Source organism: Dasypus novemcinctus, chromosome X, assembly GCF_030445035.2.
Source record: "Dasypus novemcinctus isolate mDasNov1 chromosome X, mDasNov1.1.hap2, whole genome shotgun sequence".
Classification (NCBI taxonomy): domain Eukaryota; kingdom Metazoa; phylum Chordata; class Mammalia; order Cingulata; family Dasypodidae; genus Dasypus; species Dasypus novemcinctus.
The window spans coordinates 87185543-87208219 of NC_080704.1; the positions used below are offsets into that span (position 1 = coordinate 87185543).

Consider the following 22677-nt stretch of genomic DNA (forward strand, 5'->3'; position numbering starts at 1 on the left):
GATGTGGAGACAGATGTCACAGTAGTTGCTAAGTGCAGGGAGAGAGAGGAAGAGATGTCATGTGGGGGCATTTTTGGCACTTGCGGTTGTCCTAAATGATATTGCAGGGACAGATGCTGGATATTATATATCCTGCCATAACCCACCGAATTTACTGGGGGAGAGTGTAAACTATAATCCATGCATGCAGCAGTGCTCCAAAATGTATTCACCAAATGCAATGAATGTACCACAATGATGAAAGAGGTTGTTGATGTGGGAGGATTGGGGGGTGGGGGGTGGGGTATATGGGAACCTCTTATATTTTTTAATGTAACATTTTTGTGATCTTTGTATCTTTAAAAAAAAGAAAATTAAAAAATTAAATGCCTAATGTGATACCAGGTGTTAAAAACTGCATTTGACCTTCGATAAAAGTGGGAAATGGAAAGGACAAATGAGTTTATATGGCTATGAGTCTCCAAAAAGAGCCGGGAGGTCATCAGGGGGTGATGCTTATGCATGCCTCAGCAGGGTACCAGAGACAGCCAAGGTAGATGGAAACCCAGGTGCTGGTTCTCCTGAGGGCTGCAGCGACCCACAGGTTCTATGGTCAAGGCAGATGGCTCTGGAGTTCAGGGCCATGTCAGCTGGCCCTACTTTGGAGTTTGTGTTCCTGAGTGTGATGGAGTTGGACTCAGATATGACCTTTCTACACATGCCTCTTCTGTTACTTTTACTGGACCTGTGGTTGGCATTTGGGTTGGTATATACTCAGGAGACCTGAATTTCTGAACTGTCCATGTGACGGTCAGGCCCTGGGCCTCAGCAGACTTGTGGTTCCTACCCTCTGGTTTCTTGGACTAACCCTGGCTAGTTGACAGGGAGGTGAAGAGGGTCAACCACCGCACCAGGGAGCCAAGAGTGCCTACAGCTGCAAGCAGGAGAATTGTATCCATCATCCATGTGGAACCTAAACCCCCTCTTGATGTAGAGGGGGACTGGACATAGCCATCCCAGGTGCACAAGATGGAGGAATAGAGTATGGATTAGAGTGGACTTACTGGTATTCTGCTGGGGAAATATTGTGATTAGTAAGGGAAGAAATTGTAATAGTGATGTAGAGAGGGTGGCCACGGTGGCTGCTGATGGTTGGGAGAGGGCAGAATAGATATGGTGCGGGGGCATTTTCAGGATTTGGAGTTGTCGTAGGTGGTCCTGCAAGGAGGGATGCAGGACGTTGTATGTCCTGTCGTGGCCCACTGGCTGGACTGGGTAAGAGTGTGGACTACAATGTGGACCACTGTCCATGTGCTGCAGGGGTTCTCCAGAATGTATTCGCCGGGTACAGTGGATGTGCCACAATGATGGAAGAGTTTGTTGATGTGGGATGGGTGGCGTGAGTGGGGTGGGGGTTATATGGGGACCTCATATTTTTTGAATGTAACATTTAAAAGAAAATAAAGAAAAAAAATAAAATAAAAAATATACTTAAAATGAAAAAAAAATAAGTGGGAGAGGGAAGCAGATGTGGCTCAAATGCTAGAGCTTCTGCCTACCATATGGGAGGACCCAGGTTCGATCTCTGGGGCCTCCTGGTGAAAAGGAAGGAGAGAAAGTGTGCCCACACAGTGAGCCAGTGCCTGTGAGAGTGCCCGTATGGTGAACATGAGTCCCTGCATGGTGAGCGTGAGTGCCCATGTGGTGAGTGCAAACACCCACATGGTGACACAGTGCCCATGCAAGTGAGTCACGCAGCAAGATGATGACTCAACCAAAGAGAGACAAGGGGAGAGTCAAGGTGAAGCGCAGCAGAGACCAGGAACTTAGGTGGAGCAATTGGTGGGGAACCTCTCTCCACATCAAAAGTCCCCAGGATCAAATCCCATTGAATCCTAAAGGAAAGAAAATGAGAAGACAAGACAACACAGACAGCAAAATCCGCAGAGTGGGAGGAGGGGAAGGGGGAAAAGTAAGTAAATAAATAAATATTTTTTTTAAAGTGGGGGTGACCATTGACCATGAGGTGCAGAGGTGCCCAAAATGTACTTACCAAATGCAATGGATGTGTCATGATGATGGGAATGAGTGTTGCTGGGGGGGGGGGAGAGGTGGGGTGGTGGTGGTGGGGTTGAATGGGACCTCATATATATATATATATATATTTTAATGTAATATTATTACAAAGTCAATAAAAAAAAAGAGTATCTATTTAAAAAATAAAATAAAGTGGGGGGGAAACAAACCAAAAAATAATAATAATAAAAATAAATGGGGGGGAAAACGGACTTTGGCCCAGTGGTTAGGGCGTCCGTCTACCACATGGGAGGTCCGCGGTTCAAACCCCGGGCCTCCTTGACCCGTGTGGAGCTGGCCATGCGCAGCGCTGATGCGCGCAAGGAGTGCCGTGCCACGCAAGGGTGTCCCCCGCGTGGGGGCCCCACGTGCAAGGAGTGCGCCCGTGAGGAAAGCCGCCCATCGTGAAAGGAAAGAGCAGCCTGCCCAGGAATGACGCCGCCCACACTTCCCGTGCCGCTGACGACAACAGAAGCGGACAAAGAAACAAGACGCAGCAAATAGACACCAAGAACAGACAACCAGGAGAGGGGGGGAATTAAATAAATAAATAAATCTTTTTTAAAAATAAATAAATAAATAAATAAATGGGGGAAGCAGATTTGGCTCAATGGATAGAGCGTCTGCCTACCACATGGGAGGTTCAGGGTTCAAACCCAGGGCCTCCTGACCTGTGTGATGAACTGGCCTATGTGCAGTGCTGATACGTGCAAGGAGTGCCGTGCCACGCAGGGGTATCCCCCGTGCAGAAGAACCCCACGGGCAAGGAGTGCACCCCGTAAGGAGAGCTGCCTAGCACAAACAAAAAGTGCAGCCTGCCCAGGGGTGTCATCGCACACACGGAGAGCTAACAGAGCAAGATGATGCAACAAAAAGAGACACAGATTCCCGATGCCGCTGACAAGAATACAAGTGGATACAGAACACACAGCGAATGGGTGAAGGGGAGAGAAATAAATTTTTTTAAAAAAGGGAGGGAGCTGATGTTGCTCAGTGGTTAAGTGTCTGCTTCCCATGTACAAGGTCACAGGTTCAATTCCTGGTACATCCTAAAAAATAAAAGAATAGAATCAGGGAAGTGGGTGTGGCTCAAGCAATTGGGCACCCACCTACCACATGGGAGATCCTGAGTTTGGTTCCTGGTGCCTCCTAAAGAAAATGAGCAAGACAGTGAGCTGACGTGATGGACTGGTGTGGCAAGCTGATGCAATAAGACAACACAACAAGGAGACACAACGAGGAAACACAACAAGAGACACAATAAGTGGTGAGTGGAGGTGGCTCAAGCTCCTGGGCACTTCCCTCCCACATGGGAGCTCCCGGGTTTGGTTTCTCGTGCCTCCTAAAAAGAAGACAAGCACACAATGAACAGACATAGAAAGCAGCCAGCAAGTGGAAACAATGAGGGAGGAGAGAAATAAATAAAATAAATCTTTTTAAAAAAGAATAGAATCAAGATCATAGATAGATAGATAGATAGATAGATGGGAGAGTCTTTGTGTTGACAAGGTGATGGTATAGTACATTCCAGGGTTCTAGTCCCCCACATTATATTTGAAAACCTAGCAAAATCTGGAAGAGTAGCTGCCAGGATGGGGAGAAGTGATGTTGGTAGCCATTAAAGTCCTCCTGTGGGAAAGAGACTGGTTTCCACCTGCCATCTTGGGGGCAGTTTCTTTGGTGTTTCAGTCTACTGTCTGGATCTGTCTGTTCTGTCTGGTGTTTCCTATTTTGTTATGTTTTTGTGTTTGGCTGACTACCTTGCTCCCATTCTAGTGCCTACAATTTTGGCTCCAATGCACGGACCACTGAGCAACAGCAAAGATTCCATGAAGTTTGCAGCAATCTAGTCAAAACACAATGCAGACCTGTGGGCTGGTGTAAACACCTCTTCCCACTAAAAGAAGAAAAGCCAAAAATGTTCTTCACGATCATGATCATTTCTCTTGCTGCGGTTGCTTGGGTGGGACAGCAATTCTACAACTGTTTTCTCATCTACCCGATAGTGACTGTCTTAGTGTTGCTAAGACACTAAGTGGACTCAACCAACATGGAATCATTTCAAAGTACATTGGAATGACCAAAAGGGAGATAAACAAGCTTCTCAAACAAAAAGAAAAGAAAAACGAATAATGCATTCTGTTCCATGTGACTAATGGAACGTATGTTGTCCCTGGGAACAGTTTCTGCTATGCCATCTGTATACTAAAATGTTACAGACATAGTTCTCTGCTCTCACTTATTCTGACCTTAGTTAATAGAAATTCAGACTTGCTAAGTAAGGCTTTCTGCAGTGTCTTCAAGCTCATTGTAGTGGGGTTCATTCTCATCAGTTGACCTTATATGGACAACTCCGTAGTAAGTACTGACTTGCTCTGATTTTTCTTACCCAGGGTAAATTGAATTCTATTTTTAAGCAACTTCATTGAGTTAATCTTTGCTTTGGCTAGATGTGAGGTAGTGGTCTGTAGCTACAGGAAGCTGGTTCTACTGTCTGCTTCCACAGTCTGCTTACAAAAACTGGCTTCATGAATACAGAGACCAATTTTACCGCTTTTGATGAAGAGACCAATTAAGATTCATTCCTCGTTTTGTTTTCTTACTGTGGTAGAAGAAACACCATGAAAAAAAAATGAAACTAATTCCATGTCCTAGTATGGGTTGGTTTCTCCCTGGTGCAAAACTTAGCAAATGGGGATTCTGGCAGCTTAGAGCTCTTGTCCCCTTGCATTTAGATTTCAATGTCGTAAATCCTTAGAGATCTTTTAATAGACTTCCAGAAGACTGTATTTTAGATTTTAACATAGTTTAATTTCAGACTTTCAGCTGATTGCAACTAAAGTACATATTAGGCTAAGACTCATGTCTATGACTTTCACTCCAAGAGCAGTCAACAAAGGACAAAAGTCTTCCTATGTTAGTCCAGATTCATTTCAGTAGAAAATAATTGTATCCTGCTAATTTTTCAAGACCAGAATAAGCCTTTAAAGGTAATCCTCAAGATACTCATTTTATGGTAATACTGGCTTTTTCAGTCCCCACAGGTTTGGAATAGAAGTTAGATACAGAGACTCTGTTGGCTTCTGAATTTTTTCCTAAATATTTCCCTGAAGACTGCAAGAGCTATTAATGGAATGGACTTGTGGTAATGGCAGCTGGCCTCTGGTCTACAAAAATTTTGTAACTCCTTGGAAAGCTTATAATCCCCTTTTTTAGTATATAGAAATTTAGCGTAGTTGAAATCTGTAGGAGTGAGTGAAACTCTGAGGGCCAAAAGCATTGTGTCATATTGGTAATAAGTCTTAACCTCTGATAACTAGCTGTAATATAGTTTTGTGAATTGATCGCACTGATACCATAAAACCTGGGCCTTTATCTGTCCAAAAAATAAGTGTTGCTTTACACCCTTCAATATTGCTGTAGGTAGTGGCATACATGTAGCATATATTTTTATTTTTTATTTTTTATTTTTAAAGATTTATTTATTTATTTTAATTCCCCCCCTCCCCTGGTTGTCTGTTCTCGGTGTCTATTTGCTGCGTCTTGTTTCTTTGTCCGCTTCTGTTGTTGTCAGCGGCACGGGAAGTGTGGGCGGCGCCATTCCTCGGCAGGCTGCTCTTTCATTTCACGCTGGGCGGCTTTCCTCACGGGCGCACTCCTTGCGCGTGGGGCTCCCCCACGCGGGGGACACCCTTGCGTGGCACGGCACTCCTTGCGCGCATCAGCGCTGCGCATGGCCAGCTCCACACGGGTCAAGGAGGCCCGGGGTTTGAACCGCGGACCTCCCATATGGTAGACGGACGCCCTAACCACTGGGCCAAAGTCTGTTTCCCCAGGTAGCATATATTTTATTTCTTTTTAATATTCCACATGAAAACTACCCTAATTTTACATTTACATGTGTTCCTTCATTGTAAATAAGCCTGCCTTCCTATGTGGATCTTTTTTGAGTGTATGTGTTTTATTCATTAACTACTTTTGCAGTTTTAATCCTGCATTATTTCTTCTACTTTGTTTTGTGTAAAAGGGGAAAAATTTTAAAAGGCTGGAATCTCAAAGAAAATTTCATATGGAAGAGTAAGTGGGGAATGGATGTGGCTCCAGCATTGGAGTGTCTGTCTTCTACATGGGAGGTCCTGGGTTTGGTCCCAGGTGCTTCCTGAAAAAACAAAAACAAAAAACAAGCAAAACAAATGAGAAAACCATCTCAGGGAAGCTGATGTGGCTCAGTGGTTGAGCATTGGCTTCCCACATACAAGGTCATGGCAGCCCTGGTACCACAAAAAAAAAAAAAAAAAAAAAAAAGACAGATTAAGGGGCCTGGAATAGACATAGTCATCTAGAAATAGAAAAAAAAAAAAAGCTGTAGAACTCAAAATTCCTTTTTAAAACTTATTATAGAGCTACACTAATCAAAACAGTGGTACTGGCATGAGGACAGACATATAGACCAATGGAATCAAATTGAAAGTACTGAAATAAAACCTTTCATCTACTACCAATTGACTTTTTAAAATATATATTTTTTAAAGATTTATTTTATTTTTCCCTCCCTTTCCCCTCCCCTCACCTCCCCCCAGTCATTTTTTGTTTTTATTTTTTGCTGTCTTCAGGACCTTTTAACAGGAAATTGTTTCTTAGATTTTATGTGAAAAGCATGAGCAAAAAAAGAAAAAATAGATAAATGGGACTTCAAAATAAAAGGATTTGTACACCAGAGTACATGGTCAATAAAGTGAAAAGACAACCTACAGAATGGGAGAGAATATTTTGAAATCATGTATCTGATAAAGGTTTATTAAAAAAATATTTACTTTATTTATTTATTTCTCTCCCTCTCCCCCTTCATTGCTCACGCTTGCTGTCTGCTCTCTGTGTCCATTCATTGTGTATGCTCTGTGTCTGCTTGTCTTCTCTTTAGGAGGCACCGGGATCGAAACCCAGGACCTCCCACATGGGAGAGAAGTGCTCGATCATTTGAGACACCTCAGCTCCCTGCTTTGTTGTGTTTCTCATTGTGTTTTCTTCTTTGTGTCTCCTCCTTACATCATCTTGTTGTTCAGCTCGCCTCACCACCCCATTGGGTCAACTTGCTGTCTTGCTCATCTTGTCTAGGAGATCCTAGGAACTGAAACTGGGATCTCCTATGTGGTAGGCAGGTGCGCAAATGCTTGAGCCAAATCTGCTTCTCTGTGATAAGAATTTAATAGCAACAATTTATAAACAACTGCTAAAACCTGACAATATAAAGATAAGCAATTCAATGAAAAATAGGAAAAGGACATGAACAGACATTACTCAAAAATACATATATACAAATGGTCAATAATCACATGAAGAGATGCTCAAGATCATTAGGCATTAGGAAAATGCAAATCAAACATACAATAATATATCACTTTCATATTCACTAGGAGGGCTTTTATTTTAATGGTAAATAACAAGTGTAGGAGAGGATGTGGAGAAGTAGGAACAATTGCACATTATTTGTAGTAAAGTAAAATGGTACTAGTCACTGTAGAAAGACAGTTTGGCATTTCCTCAGAAAGTTAAGTACAGAATTAAATATGACCTGTCAATCCCACTTCTAGGTATATACTCAAAAGAATTAAAAGCAGGGAATGAAATATATGTTTGCACACCTACGGTCATAGCATCATTATCCACAACTCCCAAAAGTGGAAGCAACCCAAATATCCATCAATAGAAAAATGGATAAACAAAATGTGGTATATACATACAAAGGAATATTATTCAGCTGTAAAAAGGAATGAAGTTCTGAAAATTGTTGCAACATGTTCAACTATAGGGTTCAGACTTTCCAGCTCCCATGGTTGTATGAGATTTCTGAAAATCAAATGCAGAATCTCATTTGCATGTAGGTCAATTACAATGTAAATTGAATTACCAGCCTCTCAGGGTGTCTGCTCTTAAAGTGAGGACGTTGATTGGGAAAGGATAGGATCTTGAAAATTGGAAGGGGGACTTATGGCAGGTCATGATTGTGGGAATATTGAAACCCTAAATTCTGCTGAGTATTCTTTGCTGAATAAAACTGTCAAGTCCTCCTCTGAGGCAGCAGCTCTTCCCCCTCATCTGAGATTTATGCTTTTTTGCCAGACAAATCCATAAAGTAATTCCCTGAGGAAGCTGACTTGCAAGAAACTGATATTTCTTCGCAGGACCCCACTCCACCACCCGTCTTTGCTTCCAGTACATAAAACTGCTCCGAAGTCCCAGCAGGCCACAAAAAGTGAGGTGCAAAGTATGACCAGTGAAGAAGTGTACCATGCTACAGAAGAACTATATGATTTTTCCAAATTTTACAGACAGATTTCAGGGGAATGTGTGTGAGAATGAGTATCAAAGGTATGGGCTAATTGTAGAAAGAGCATAAAGATGGAGCAGGCTGAATTTATTGATGTGGTCTCACCAAAGGTTGTTGATTTGAGAGGAGTGGGGTGAGGGAGATGGGGGGTATGTGGGGACCTCTTGTATTTTTTTAATGTAACATTTTAAAAAATAGAGAAAAAAAAGAAAAAAGTTATTCTGAATTCAGTGTTGTAGCTAGAGGGATTAGAAAGGGCTCCAAGTTTGATTGGTTGGCTGAAACACGGCCTACAGCAAATGAAATTGAAGTGCCAGAACTATATTTTATAAAGTAAAGGAAGTGATCCAAAGGCTTTGGGAAATTGAAATGTTAGAGTGGATTTATCATATAAATGCTGCTAACCTACCCTGGGAGTGTCCAGAAAACACACCTTTCACCACAACTGTGAAAATAAATTTAGAGAGGAGCCCCAGCATCCCTATGATCAACTTTCTTGGTAGGTCATATATTACTGTGGGAACTACTGCGACTGAACTGAGATCCTTAAATACAATGGGGACAATTGGATCCCAGCTTGGCAGGAACTAAGTGGCAGCTCTTTTTTTTTTTTTTTTTAAGATTTATTTATTTATTTTTCTCCCCTTCTTCCCCTCCCCCGCCCAGGTTGTCTGCTCTCTGTGTCCATTCGCTGTGTGTTCTTCTGTGACTGCTTCTATCCTTATCAGCGGCACCAGGAATCTGTGTTTCTTTTTGTTGTGTCATCTTGTTGTGTCAGCTCTCCGTGTGTGCGGCGCCTTTCTTGGGCAGGCTGTACTTTCTTTTGCGCTCGGTGGCTCTCCTTACGGGGGCGCACTCCTTGTGCATGGGGCTCCCCTACGCGGGGGTGTGGCACTCCTTGCACGCATCAGCACTTCTCATGGGCCAGCTCCACACGGGTCAAGGAGGCCCAGGGTTTGAACTGCGGACCTCCCAAGTGGTAAGTGAACGCCCTATCCATTGGGCCAAGTCCACTTCCCAAGTGGCAGCTCTTTTGTGTGTGTGTGTGTGTGTGTGTGTTAAAGACAGGAAGTGGCAGCTCTTAAACACCAAAGACCAGGTGGGCAGGTTACTGTAATGGATAACAGAGTCAGAGCTGTAATTAGAACTGACTTGCAGAGACCTAGGTCACTGGTGAGTTGATCATGGGTTACCCAGAAATAAAATAGATGGGCTGCCTATTAAATTCTTACTTGATCTGTATAAATTGAAGATTTCTTGGTCAAGTGAACAAAAGTCTAACTTGAATCACAAAAACAGAGGGTCACAGTCCCTTATTTATTCCCAGGCTTGAGAGAGTTTACAGATCTAGAAACTCCTTGAATGAAGAGAAGGTCAGGTCTCAATGAAGAAGGACCCAACAACACTGGCAAAAATGTATATTATTATTAATTTCCCAGTTTTTCCTAAAGGGGCAAACAGATTTTTTCCACAGTGACTGATCACTTGGGCAAAAGAAAATAACCATAGTTTTGGGGTATAATGGACCCTCAATCCCAGCAGACCCAAAATGTCACTATGGTCCACCAGGGTAAGGGCCTAATGGGGGTCAAGTAATCAATGGAGTTTTAGCTCAGGCCCACTTCACAGTTGGTCGAGTTGGTCCCAGTACCCATTCTGTGGTTATTTTCCTGGTTCTGGAATGCATATTTGGAATAGACATACTTAGCAATTGGCAGAATCCCCACATTTATTAATGCTTGAACAAATTAACTCATTCCCTGCTACTTGGTATGCAGCTATTCCTCTGGACAATGCTTTTTCCTTGATGCCTATTAGTAAAGACAACCAGAAAGAGTTTGTTTTCAGCCAGCAAGTCCATCAATACACCTTCACTGTTTTACCTCAAGGGTATGTTAACTCTCCCAGTGTCCTAATACTGTTCACAGGGGCTTCGATTATCTTTCCCTTCTATAAGCTATCACACCAGTCCATTACATTGATGATATTATGCTGCTTGGACCTATTGTGCAAGAAGTAGCAACAACTTTAGATGAATTGGTAAGACATTTGCATGTTAGAGGGTGGGAAATAACCCAATAAAAATTCAGTGGCCTTCCACCTCAGTGAAATTTCTAGGGATCCAGTGGTTTGGGATTGTTCAAAATACCTCCTCTAAGGTGAAGGATAATCTGTTGCATCTCGCCCCTCCTATTGCCAAGAGAGGCATAGTGCCTAATTGGTGTCTTTAGATTTTGAAGGCAACATATTCCCCCCTTGGGTATGCTACTCTGGCCCATTTATCAATTGACCTGAAAAGCTATTAGTTTTGAGTTGGGACCACAAACTATAGAAAACAGGTGCTCTGGCACTTGGGCCATATGCTCCAGCAGATCCAATGGTTCTTGAAGTGTCGGTGACAGATAGACATGCTGTTTGGAGTCTCTGGCAGGCCCCTATAGGAGAATCACAGTGCAAATCCTTAGGATTTTGGAGCAAAGTCCTTCCATCCTCTGTGGATCGTTACTCTCCTTTTAAGAAACAGCGTTTGGTCTGCTACTGGGCCTTAGTGGTGATTAAATGCTTAACCATGGCCACCAAGTTACCAGGAGTCCTGAGCTGCCCATAAAGAATTGGGAATTATCTCATCCACCAAGGCATAAAGTTGGGTGTGTATAGCAGTACTCCGTCCTCAAATGGAAGTAGTATAGATGAGATCGGGCTTGAGCATGCCCTGAAAGCACAAGTAAGTTACAGGAGAAGTGGCCTAAATGCCTGCGGCCCCCACTCCTGCCACATTACTTTTCTTTTCCAGCCCACAACTATAGCCTGTTGGGGAGTTCTCAAATGTTCAGTTGACTGGGAAAGAGTAAACTCAGGTCAGTTTACACAATTCTGCATGATATACAAATACCACCTGAAAGTAGACAGCTGGAGCACTACAGTCCTTTTCTGGGATATCCCTGAAGGATAGTGGTGAAGGGACTTCCTCTCAGTGGGCAGAACTTGAGCAGTGCACCTGGTTTTGCATTTTGCTTGGAAGGAGAAGTGGCTGGAGGTGCATTTGAATACTGATAAACAGGCAGATGTCAATGGTTTGGAAAGAACAAGATTGGAAAATTGGTGAGAAAGAGGTCCAGTGGAGATGTTTTGTGGGTAGACATTTCTGAATGGGCAAAAATCATGAAAATATTTTTCTTATGTGAATGCTCATCATTGGATGACTTCAGATTTTAATAATCAAGTGAATAGGATAACCCATTCTGTGGCTACAGCTGGCCTCTTTCCCCAGGCACTCCTATCATTGCCCATGAATGAAATGACCATGGCAGTAGGGACAGAGGTTATGCATGGGCTAAGCAACATGGACTTTCATGCACCAAAACTGACCTGGTTACAGTGCCCAATGCACCAGCAGCAGAGCCCCACACTCAGTCTCTGATATGGAAGCATTCCCTGAGGTGATCAGCCTGCTACGTGTTGGCAAGTTGATTACACTGAACCACTTCCATCATGGAAGGGGCAGCGATTTGCTCTAACTGGAATAATCAAATACTCCAGATATGGGTTTGTCTTCCCTGCACACAATGTTTCTGCCAAAACTACCATCCATGGTCTTACAGAATGCCTTATCCATCATCATGGTATTTCACGCAGCATTGTTTTTGATAAAGGAATTCATTTCACAGCAAATGAAGTGTGGCAGTGGACCTACACTCATGGAATTCAGTTTTTATATTCCTCATTGTCCTGAAGAAGTTGAATTGATGGAATGGTGTAATGACCTTTTTAAGACTCAACTATGGTGCCAATTGGGTGGCAATACCTTGAAGGCCTGGGGCAGTGTTCTCTGGGAGGCTTTATGCTCTAAATCAGCATCCAATTTATGGTGTGTTTTTTTCCCATAGCCCGGATTCACAGTTACAGAAACTGAGAGGTGGAAATGGGAATGGCACCACTCACTATTATCCCTAGTGATCCACTAAAAAAAAATTGCTTCTTTTCCCTGTAACCTCATGTTACATTTTGCCTGTCTAGAGGTCTTAGTTCCAAAAGGAGGAATGTTTCCACCAGGAAACACAACAATGATTTCATGGAAGAAAGTTAAGACCTTAACTGGCTTCTTTGGGCTCCTCATGCCTCTGAATCAACAGGCAAAGAAGGAAGTTACTGTACTAGCTAGGGTGATTGATCCTGATTACAAACGGGAAATTGGGCTGCTACTACACAATGGAGATAATTAAGAGTTTGCCTGGAATACAAGAGATCCCTTAGGATATCTCATAGTGCTAATAAACTACAATAACCCAATTCAGGCAGGGCTATTAACAATCCAGTCCCTTCAAGAATAAAGGTTTGGGTCACCCAATGAGGCAAAGAACTATGAATAGCTGACAGAGAGATTATGTAATGGGTAGTAGAAGAAGGTAGTTATAAACACCAGCTATAACTATGTAACCAATTGCAGAAATGAGGACTTCAATTTTCATGAGTTTATCTTCCTTGTTTTGTTACATATGTGTGTGTATGTACTTACTTGGTAGATATGTTTTCTTCCCTCTTTTATCCTCTTATCATATAAGATGTATTAATAGTAATGAACTTTATATCACAGCATAAATTACAGGATTTTAAGCAAAAGAGTGACCATTACAAGGACTTTACATCCTCTTCTGGGGAAAGGGATAGCACTTTTTCAGTTGTATGTATGACTTTCTTCATGTTAAATGGAAATATGACAAGGGGTGGATTGTAATCATTAATTTTGTGTGTCAACTTGGTTAGGCTATAGTACCCAGTTATTGACTCAAAAACTAATCAATGTGTTGCTGCGAAGGTATTTTGTATATGTGTTTAATATTTACAACCAATTAAGGAAATTATCCTCAATAACGTGAGTGGGCCTCATCCAATCAGGTGAAAGGCCTTAAGAAAGGCCTGAAGTTTCCCTGCATATGAAGGAATTCTGCCTCTCGACTGCAATTATCAGCTCCTGCCCAAGAATTTCCAGCCTACTGGCTTGCCTACACATTTTGGATTTGACGATCCAGACTCCAGAATTGCATGAGACAATTCCTTGATATAAATCTCTTAATATCTATACAGGGAAGTGGATGTGGCTCAAGTGATAGAGCCTCCACCTACCATATGGGAGGACGTGGGTTCGATCCCTGGGGCCTCCTAGGGAAAAAGAAGAAGAGAAAGCATGCCCACGTGGTGAGCCAAGTGCCCGGGTGGGTGCCTGTGTGGTGAGCCGAGTGCCTACATGGTGAGCCAAGTGCCCACGTGAGTGTCTGCATGGTGAGCCAAGTGCCCACATGGGAAGCTGAGTGCCCACATGAGTGCCTGCATGGTGAGCCTGTGCCCATGCAAGTGAGTCTCGCAGCAAGATGATGACATAACAAGAGAGAGACGAAGGGGAGAGTCAAGGTGAAGTGCAGCAGAGACCAGGAACTGAGGTGGCAAAATTAACATGGAACCTCTCTCCACATGGTCCCCAGGATCTCTAGAGAGAGATGAGAAGACAAAAAAGAAACAGATACAGAAGATTATACAGTGAATGGACACAGACAGCAAAAACAGCAGGGCGGGGAGGGGGAAGGGAAGAAAAAATGTATCTACCTACATTTCCTTTCATCCATCCATCCATCCACATCTATCTATCCATTCATCCTACTGCTTCTGTTTTCTCTCATAGAACCCTGGCTCATGCAAACACCAAACTTGTATATCACAAATAATATCTATTTGAAATTTAGATACAATATTGATGTTTTACATAAGAGAACAATAGATCTGGAAGGAACACTGAGGTTGTTCAGTCCAATGTGCTCATCTTACTGATAATGAAAGGGGTCCAGAGCAGTTCAAGTGATTTGCCTGTGGTCATACATCTAGACAGTACCAGAGCAAGAATTAAAAGCTAGATCTCTTTACTTCCTGTCCAGTGTTTCTACTACATATTTGCAAATATACTGTTGTTCAGTTTCATATAATTAAATAATCTCACTGGGTAATTGTTTCAAATCAATTATTCCTTACCAAAAAAGAATTACCTACTTGACAAGTATTCGCAGAGTGGCACAAAAGCTAGATCAACCACTGAAAACAGCCATTCATCTACTTACTTTGGCTGTTTTGACCAGTCTAACGGGTGAAAGCATTAATGAAGCATGAATTGGGTATTGGAAAATGTATCCAAATCTAGATATACTTAAGGAAATTGGTCTATCAAACTCACTGTCATTAGGATAATAAAGAAATTTAATTACATTCTCAAAATGGAATATCCTAATTTAAAATCCTAGTTTATTGTTTTAAACTCACTCCTCTTTAGATGTTAGTCAAAGACTCAGAATGCAGATTGTAAAAGTTTATTGAAATAGTCAAAAAGCAAACAGCCAGTTGGTTATCTTTGCTACTACAATGTGTTATTCTGAAGAGTATTTTAAAAAATGCATAACAAGTGATGTTCAAACCATTACTAGACAAGTAAATAAAGAATCTACTTAAGGCACTTCAGATGAAAGCTAATTTCAAAATATCCACAAAAGTACTACTATTTAAAGTGTATTAAATCTGCTTTCCCCAGATTTTATCCAGAATGCTATATTTCTCTTTATAGAAGAAGAATGTTCTCTTAAAATTAAAGGACACAAAACAAATTTTAAAAACTTTCATTCTTTCAATGCTCATGGCTAATTATGTGGAGCTATACAAATTAAATGACAGTAGTATTCCTCTTGTCAGTCTGGAAAACTCAGGGCATTTTTATATGTCTCAACCATAAGAATCACAGCATAAATTAATTTGGCCTAAGATAAGTACAAGAACAGCAGAAAAAGGGATCCAGAATCATATCATTTAAAGGGAGTATTTAACATAAAAGTGGGTCCATATAAACCCACCTACCAAATTTACTAACAAAAAAACCTAAAACCAAAATCCCACATAAAACATTTTTTCTGAGGCAATTATATCCATCTCTTTCTGTAAACTTCTATATCACAAGGGAGGATTATTAGGTGGTAATTGGAGTAGGCAGTCACAGTAGTTTTTTTTTTTATGTGATACTTCTAAAACTTCTTTAAATTTTTTTTTCACAATCACAATTTGCATACTTCCCTAATAGTGGCATTTTGAGTTATTATTTATAACTATGGGGGAGATTATAGTTATAGGTAATGATAACCATCAATTTACATACTTCGCAGAAATTTGGTTAGCACATATGGATATCTCCACTGAGGAAAAAAAAGACAAAATTCAAATAAAACTCCTTCAAATTTTTTCTTTGCTTCTCCACTTAAAGGGAGAGAATAAAGGCTAAAATAACAGCCCAAACAGAAGAGCTTTCAAGAAATATTTAATTTCTATACACAGGCAACAACTCAATAGTTCATGATTTTCTTTTCCTACTCTAGGTCTTCTTCTTAAACATATGGGTTAATGAAACATACTGTAATAGTAATACAGAATTAACTTCAACAGCTGATTTATGTGTAAGGCTGTTCTTCTCTTAAGTACAAATGAAATAAGTGACCATCTCCAGTCAACAGAAACATTTTAGATCATTTATAAATTATACTGATTTAGTCCTAAGCTACATTTCTCTTAGAGATGGGCCACTTTAAATAAAAGAATACTAGGGAGATGGAATGAATCTGAAATCTTTCCAAATACAAGGTAGTTACCATCATACCCCTGCAGAAATCATAATTCTGTATTGAGATACTTTTTAACATCTACAGCTACCAAGAAGCATAGGGAGCATGGTATTTCTGTAGGAAAGACTTAGGAGAAAGAGGACTGCTAGACTTTTTTCTTAAAGGCTAGAAGTATACTCCAAAGAATGGAGTTCCACTTTCAGGATACTACAAAACACTTAGGGTTTCCCTGCCTAAAAGGAAAGATGTGCAAAGTATACATATTCATGCAAAGACGGAAAAACTAAGAATGGATTACTGATGCAATTATCTGCAGCAAACTTATGGGAGAACACCTGGTCAGGATTCTTTCCCCACCTTTGGATAAGATAATATAAAATCAGATGACCAAAAGTTAACTAAAGCAGCTTTGAACCTTGTCCTAACTAAAATAAAGTAGCAGTTTAAAATATTTATAATATATTTAATTCTACTAAATTAAATGTTCCATAAAGTTCATTGGAAGGGGAAGCTAACAAAGAGTAGAATCTTATACAAATAGTTGACGATTTTGACAGGAAACTGCTTGTTAAGGCACTACACATCTTCTTTGGTTAAATGATTAACTATAAATCACTTGAAAAAAAGAGAAGTAATATAAAATATACAAGTTGCATTCCTCTTTTCAAATACACATGTTTTTCCTTTTTCAATTTCCATTACTCCAGTGTTTACATATCTCTGGGATCTTTTTTAACTCATCAGAAAGCTGAAACAAAAATATATAACAATCTATTAGTTTCTGAAAGAAATGCAGACTTCACTTTTAAAAACATAAGTAGCACATCAAAGAACACTTTGGTGCATGTGTGATCATCTTTGGGTATCAGTAACAGAAAGGGAGAAACACTGAGACTAGGTAGTCTGTAGGAGAAAAGGAAATACACAGAACCTCGTTAAAATATTTCCTGAGCAGAAACACCAATTAACAACTGAATAAATCCTGCTAATAAAAAATAATAGGAGTCCTGGCAAGATTACCCTCACATCCCAGTTAGTATTTTATAGATAAATACTTATTTTAAAACACATATACACAGAAGAATAAAAGCATAAGTTGAAATAGTCAAAGTTCTATGTGGCCTCTGTCTTAAAACTAAATAAGTTTGCAATAAAAAAGAAAGATGAAAATGAACGTTGTTCTTTGATCAAGAGGCATCTAGGAATGCTACAATAAAATGAACCAATCAGGAAGTTGTTCAAAATTATGTACTAAAAACTTCCATTAAAAATAATATGAGAGAAGTTGAAGTGGCTCAAGCGATTGGGCTCCCATCTACCATATGGGAGGTCCAGGGTTCAATTCCTGGGGCCTCCTGGTGGAGGCAAGCTGGCCCAAGCAGAGAGCTAGCACAGCAAGATGACACAGCAAAAAGAGACACAGAGGAAAGATAATAAAAGATGTAGCAGACCAGGAGGCTAAGGTGGTGCAGAGGACTGAGCACCTCTCCCCGACTCCGGAAGGTCCCAGGATCGGTTCCTGGTGCCACCTAAAGAGAAGACAAGCAGACACAGAGGAACACACAGCAAATGGACACAGAGAGCAGACAACAAAGGGGGGGGGGTATAAATAAATCTTAAAAAGATAATATTATGAAAGGGGAGTGGATGTGGCTCAAGCAATTGGGTGCCTGCCTCCACAAGGGAAGTCCTGGGTTTGGTTCCTGGTGCCTTTAAAAAAAAAAAAAAGAAGACAAGCAGACCATGAGCAGACGACGAGCACACAGACGAGGGAGCCACCTTACCATCTAGGAGCGGGGGAAAATGTTTTTAAAAAAGTATAAAACAAAATAATATGAAGAATGAATTTACATCTCAAAAATATCAGTTGATACATTTTACTTTTAGTGTTGATAGTCTTTGATATAACAGGATAGTGATGTATTGAAAAATAGGAACTATATTAACTGACACTCAGATTGTAAAACTAACTGAGAACATCCTCCATTATGCAGGTACATTTCTCTTGGCTATTAATAAGGTAAAATCAAGAACCTATAATAAGAGAATAATTTCCTAAGTGTTAGAAACATATGAACATTTCAACCTGATAGGCCTCCTTAAATACTTTTTTTTTTAATACTCTCTATATAATATATTCTGATTTAATGTTCAGTTTATGCCCACTAAATAAGCTTGAGGAATAGAGGTAGAGGAAGTTTTTGAGGAAATTTTTTTAACATAAGAATTATTTCCTCCTCAAGAGGAAGTACAGTACTCAGACAATAAACTACGAAGAAATTGGTATAAAATATTCTGATCATTATGTGCTGTCATAGATTTCTAGGTTAAATCAGTGATGTCAGAATAAACTGAGAGTATTCCTGAGAAGTCATATATACCATAATTATCTTAAATTACTTTGTATATATAACACATCTAAATTAAAGTACAATCCTTTGTCTAGAAGCTAGAATAGCTTGTAAGCAGAGCACAAAAGAATATATTACAAGAAAATATTATAAAGCAACATCAATTCTAATGATTGCAAGTATAGGTAATCATCATACACATAAAAAATAAAAATCATACCTATATGGATATCCATGATATTTGGATCTGAAAATAGAAAGCATCCAACTGAAGAATAATACAACGAGTCCAATACCAGCCACACACATTACTGCAGAAAAATGAAAGGAGAATAACATGAACATGGTAAGCATACTAAATAATAAGGGCACAAATTTTAGTCTATACTTCCAAGAGTAAAAAAGCAACTGCTATAATTTATTGATAAATTTCAACTCTGCATCAGTTTTCTTCCCCATTCTTTAATCTTCAGAAATCTGCCTGCACCTTTAATTTGCTCCATTACAATAGTGGTTCCATTTACATACTTGTGCAATTTAATTGCATAAAATCTTTTAAAGCCACCACACTCAAGAATTTAATGTTAGAAACATTTTACTACTGACAAGAAAAATCACTACATTCTCATTAATTTAATGTTTAAAATCTTTAAAACATTTTAAACTTTTAAAAGTGGCCTTTTTATATTATTGATAAATACTGACTTAAAAGACACCTGATAACATTATTCTGACAGCCTCTTTTGAAAGTACTTTATTTTTGTGGAAGTAACTCTACTGCCTTGTATGAGGAACTCATTCAACATGGATTCCTCATTTGAATAATGAGGACAAGAGATTCCTAGCCCTAAATTCACAGCTCTCTCCACTAATCTCAAATGCTCTGATTCAGCATAGCAGTTAACTTTAACCATAGATATGGATTCCACCATGTTCAAGTATATATTCCCATGGCTTGAAGTTCTTTGAGGCCCTGGACTAAGACTAGCTAATGAGCATAGAGATAAGGATATGGGGAAGCATTTATGCTTCAGCAGTGGAAGCTCTAGAGAAATATACCTATTGGCTGACGTTAAAAACAATGTTCAGTTTTGTTATACTGAGGGAATGTTTTTTTTCCTTTTCTAATTTTCACATAATATGATTAGTGGCTAAAATACAAATGTAAAAAATAACATTTTCTGAGTATTAATACATGCTCATTGTAGAAAAGTTAGTCTTTTTCCTGATTTACATTTTTAAAAAAGATTTATTTATTTCTCTCCCCCCCCCCCACATTGTCTTCTACTCTCTGTGTCCATTTGCTGTGTGTGTTCTTCTGTGTCCACTTGTATTCTTGGCAGCGACACTCAGAATCTGTGTCTCTTTTTGTTGCGTCATCTTGCTGGGTCAGCTCTCCTGAGCCATTCCTGAGCAGGCTGAACTTTTTTCGCGCTGGGTGGCTCTCCTTACAGGGCACACTCCTTGCGCGTGAGGCTCCCCTACACGGGGGGACACCCCTGCGTGGCACGGCACTCCTTGCATGCATCAGCACCGCACGTGGGCCAGCTCCACACGGTCAAGGAACCTTGGACCTCCCATGTAGTAGATGGACACCCTACCTATTGGGTCAAATCTGCTTCCCTGTAATTTATATTTGTATGTACATATAAAGCATTACTCTGTATATATGTTTGTATCCTACTTTTTACCTATAACATTACATCAAAAAGTGCTTAGGGCACCTCTGGGCACATGATAATTGCTAAATAAAAGTTTATTATTATTTGTGATTATTGTATTAGGTTAAAGCATAAGAGATGGATCAAATTGTGATTATTTCCAAAGCTCTTAATATATGTTGCCAAAATGTCATTGATTTAAATTCTGGCAAGTACTGTGCCTATATGGCCTTTTCCCAACATTGAATAGTGATATAGGCAATTTTTACAAAATTGGGCAATGAAAAGATATATATTGACTGAACCAAAAATTGATTAGTTCTTTTTTTCTAACAAGTAAAAATTCATTTCAATTCAGCAAAATAAGTAATCCCCAAATTTGAAATCCAAAGTCCTCATCTTTGTTCTAGAAGATAAAGTAAAAATAAGTTTTTATTTCAGTAGATTAATTTTATGATAGAGTTTTCTACAACCCAATAAGAAAAAGACTAGGATTCTAATAGGTAAATCTCAAAAGACAATTTATAGAAGAGAAAAGACAAAGGGTTAATAAACATGTAGGAAAATAGTAATCACACTAATAATCTAAGAAGTACAAAATAATACATTCCCCCCCCTTATCTATTTAGCAAACACACACATACGATTATCTAATTCTGATTAAGTTACAATAAAACACACATCTTTACTTATTTTTTTAGGAGGTACTGGAGATTGAACCCAGGACCTCATACATGTGAAGCAGGTGCTCAACCACTGAGCTACAACTGTTCTGCTTTTTAAATTATTTTTATTTTTATTTAGGAGAAACAAGCATTCTTAAATACTGTTAGTAGCAATCTAACTTGCTATAACTTTTGGAGAAAGTGGCCTCATCATTTAAAAAAAACAAGAGAATTGAAAATACTCATAAATAGGACTACATATTTATTCTACTGATAGGAATCAATCTTAAGGAAATAATATGAAATGAGGATGAAGCTTAATGTACCATGATAGTCACTATAGCAGTATTTATAATGAAAGTTAGTTAAAAAACTAAATGTTTAACAAAACCAGAATGGTTAAGTAAATTACAGTACAGAGTACAATTTTAAAATCATGTATAGGGGAATATTTATTAGCTTAGGAAAATAGTTTAAAAAGGGGGAATACTAGATTGAAAGTTTTATACAGTTTTAAACATGCTTTGGGGGAGCGGATGTGGCTCAAGCAGTTGAGCTCCTGCCTCCCAAGGGGAGGTCCTGGGTTTGGGTCCCTGGTGACTCCTGAAAAAACAAAAACAAACAACAAGCGAAACAAATGAAAACACCAACTCAGGAAAGCTGATGTGGCTAAGTGATTGAGTACCAGCTTTCCACATATGAGGTCCCGGGTTCAATCCCCAGCCCCCCAGTACTTAAAACAAAAAATAAAACCAAAAAACAAAACAAAACAAAAAGCCATGCTTTGGAAAATGGAAGGAAATACATGATGTGAAAATGATTAGTTTTATAGCGGTGGAATAATGGGTAAATTTTCCTCCATCACAATGTTTTATACTACTGTTTCTTCCAAAATTTCTATAATGAGCATATATTACTTTTATAATAGAAAATTAGTAAAATAACATCTTTATACTATAATTTGAGGGGGGAAATGATTCAGACCACATTCTTTTTCACTATTAAAAGCAGAATTGTTACATTTTGGCAAAGGATTTAACTTACTCTTTCGCTTTCCAATATCCATGTCAGAGGTAGCAGCTTCACATAAAAGCACCATCCCTAAGGTCACCCCACCATCTTAGAAAAATTGTTTAAGGAGAAATTTGCAAAGGCATAAAAGATATAATGACTTAATATACCTAGTCTTTCATGAAGAAAATTAAAATAAGTATATAAACCTTCAATCCTTAATTACAAAAAAGTAACTAAAATAAGTAATCATGTGCCCATACTGTGTGACAATTATTTAATTAAAAATATATAAAAATATTGAGGTTGGAAAATTATTTCATTTTACAAATAAAAATTGATGTTTAAAAACAAATGTCTCATTGTAACTTGTAGATAAAATATAACTGAAATTGTACTTTGTACATTTGTATCTGTACATTTTTCAATTGTCACCTCAACCCCATACATATTTTAAAATATTAAATAGACATTTTGAATAATATTTCAACAACCCTTCAAAAAGAACATATTTGAAATGTGCACCATTTAGGGAAACTAGAAACTAGTTTTTATTTGATAACAACTTCTCAAAAATTTCTCTAGAATTTCAACAACTTACTTTTTTTAAGTCAAAGTTTATTTTATTTTTTAATATATCATTTAATTATTTTAAAAGATACTTAGATTACATAAAATGTTACCTAAAAAAACATAAGGGATTCCCATATACCCCACTGGTCTAAAATGTAAATCATAATGTAAACCACTGACCATGTGTAGTAGCTCTGTTTCCATATTTGTATATCAGTTGTAACAAATGTACCATCCACATGTAAAAAGGTTATTAATAGGGAAGGGGGAAGAGGGGGAGGAGGTTAGGGTATATGGGAATCCCCTATATTCTGTATGTGACTTTACTGTGACCTAAAACTTCTTTGAAGACAAAATGGAAAAAAGTAAGACACTGGAGAAGAAATG

At 39.1% G+C, this 22677-nt stretch overlaps 1 protein-coding gene and 1 pseudogene across 1 annotated transcript in view; one reads left to right on the plus strand and one right to left on the minus strand.

The window, feature by feature from the left end:
- The first annotated feature begins 3630 nt into the window (after positions 1–3630).
- LOC101430976 (ADP-ribosylation factor-like protein 6-interacting protein 1 pseudogene) lies at positions 3631–4188 on the plus strand (annotated as a pseudogene).
- Positions 4189–14720: 10532 nt separating this feature from the next.
- Positions 14721–22677, minus strand: part of MAGT1 (magnesium transporter 1) — a 113527-nt gene continuing 105570 nt past the window's right edge. Inside the window, exons 8-10 of the mRNA XM_004481095.5 lie at positions 21751–21825; positions 18601–18691; positions 14721–16777 (exon numbers count right to left, since the gene is read on the minus strand). Coding sequence (XP_004481152.1) covers positions 16762–16777; positions 18601–18691; positions 21751–21825 — 182 coding nt within the window. The 3' untranslated portion in view covers positions 14721–16761. The remainder of the gene's footprint in view (positions 16778–18600; positions 18692–21750; positions 21826–22677) is intronic.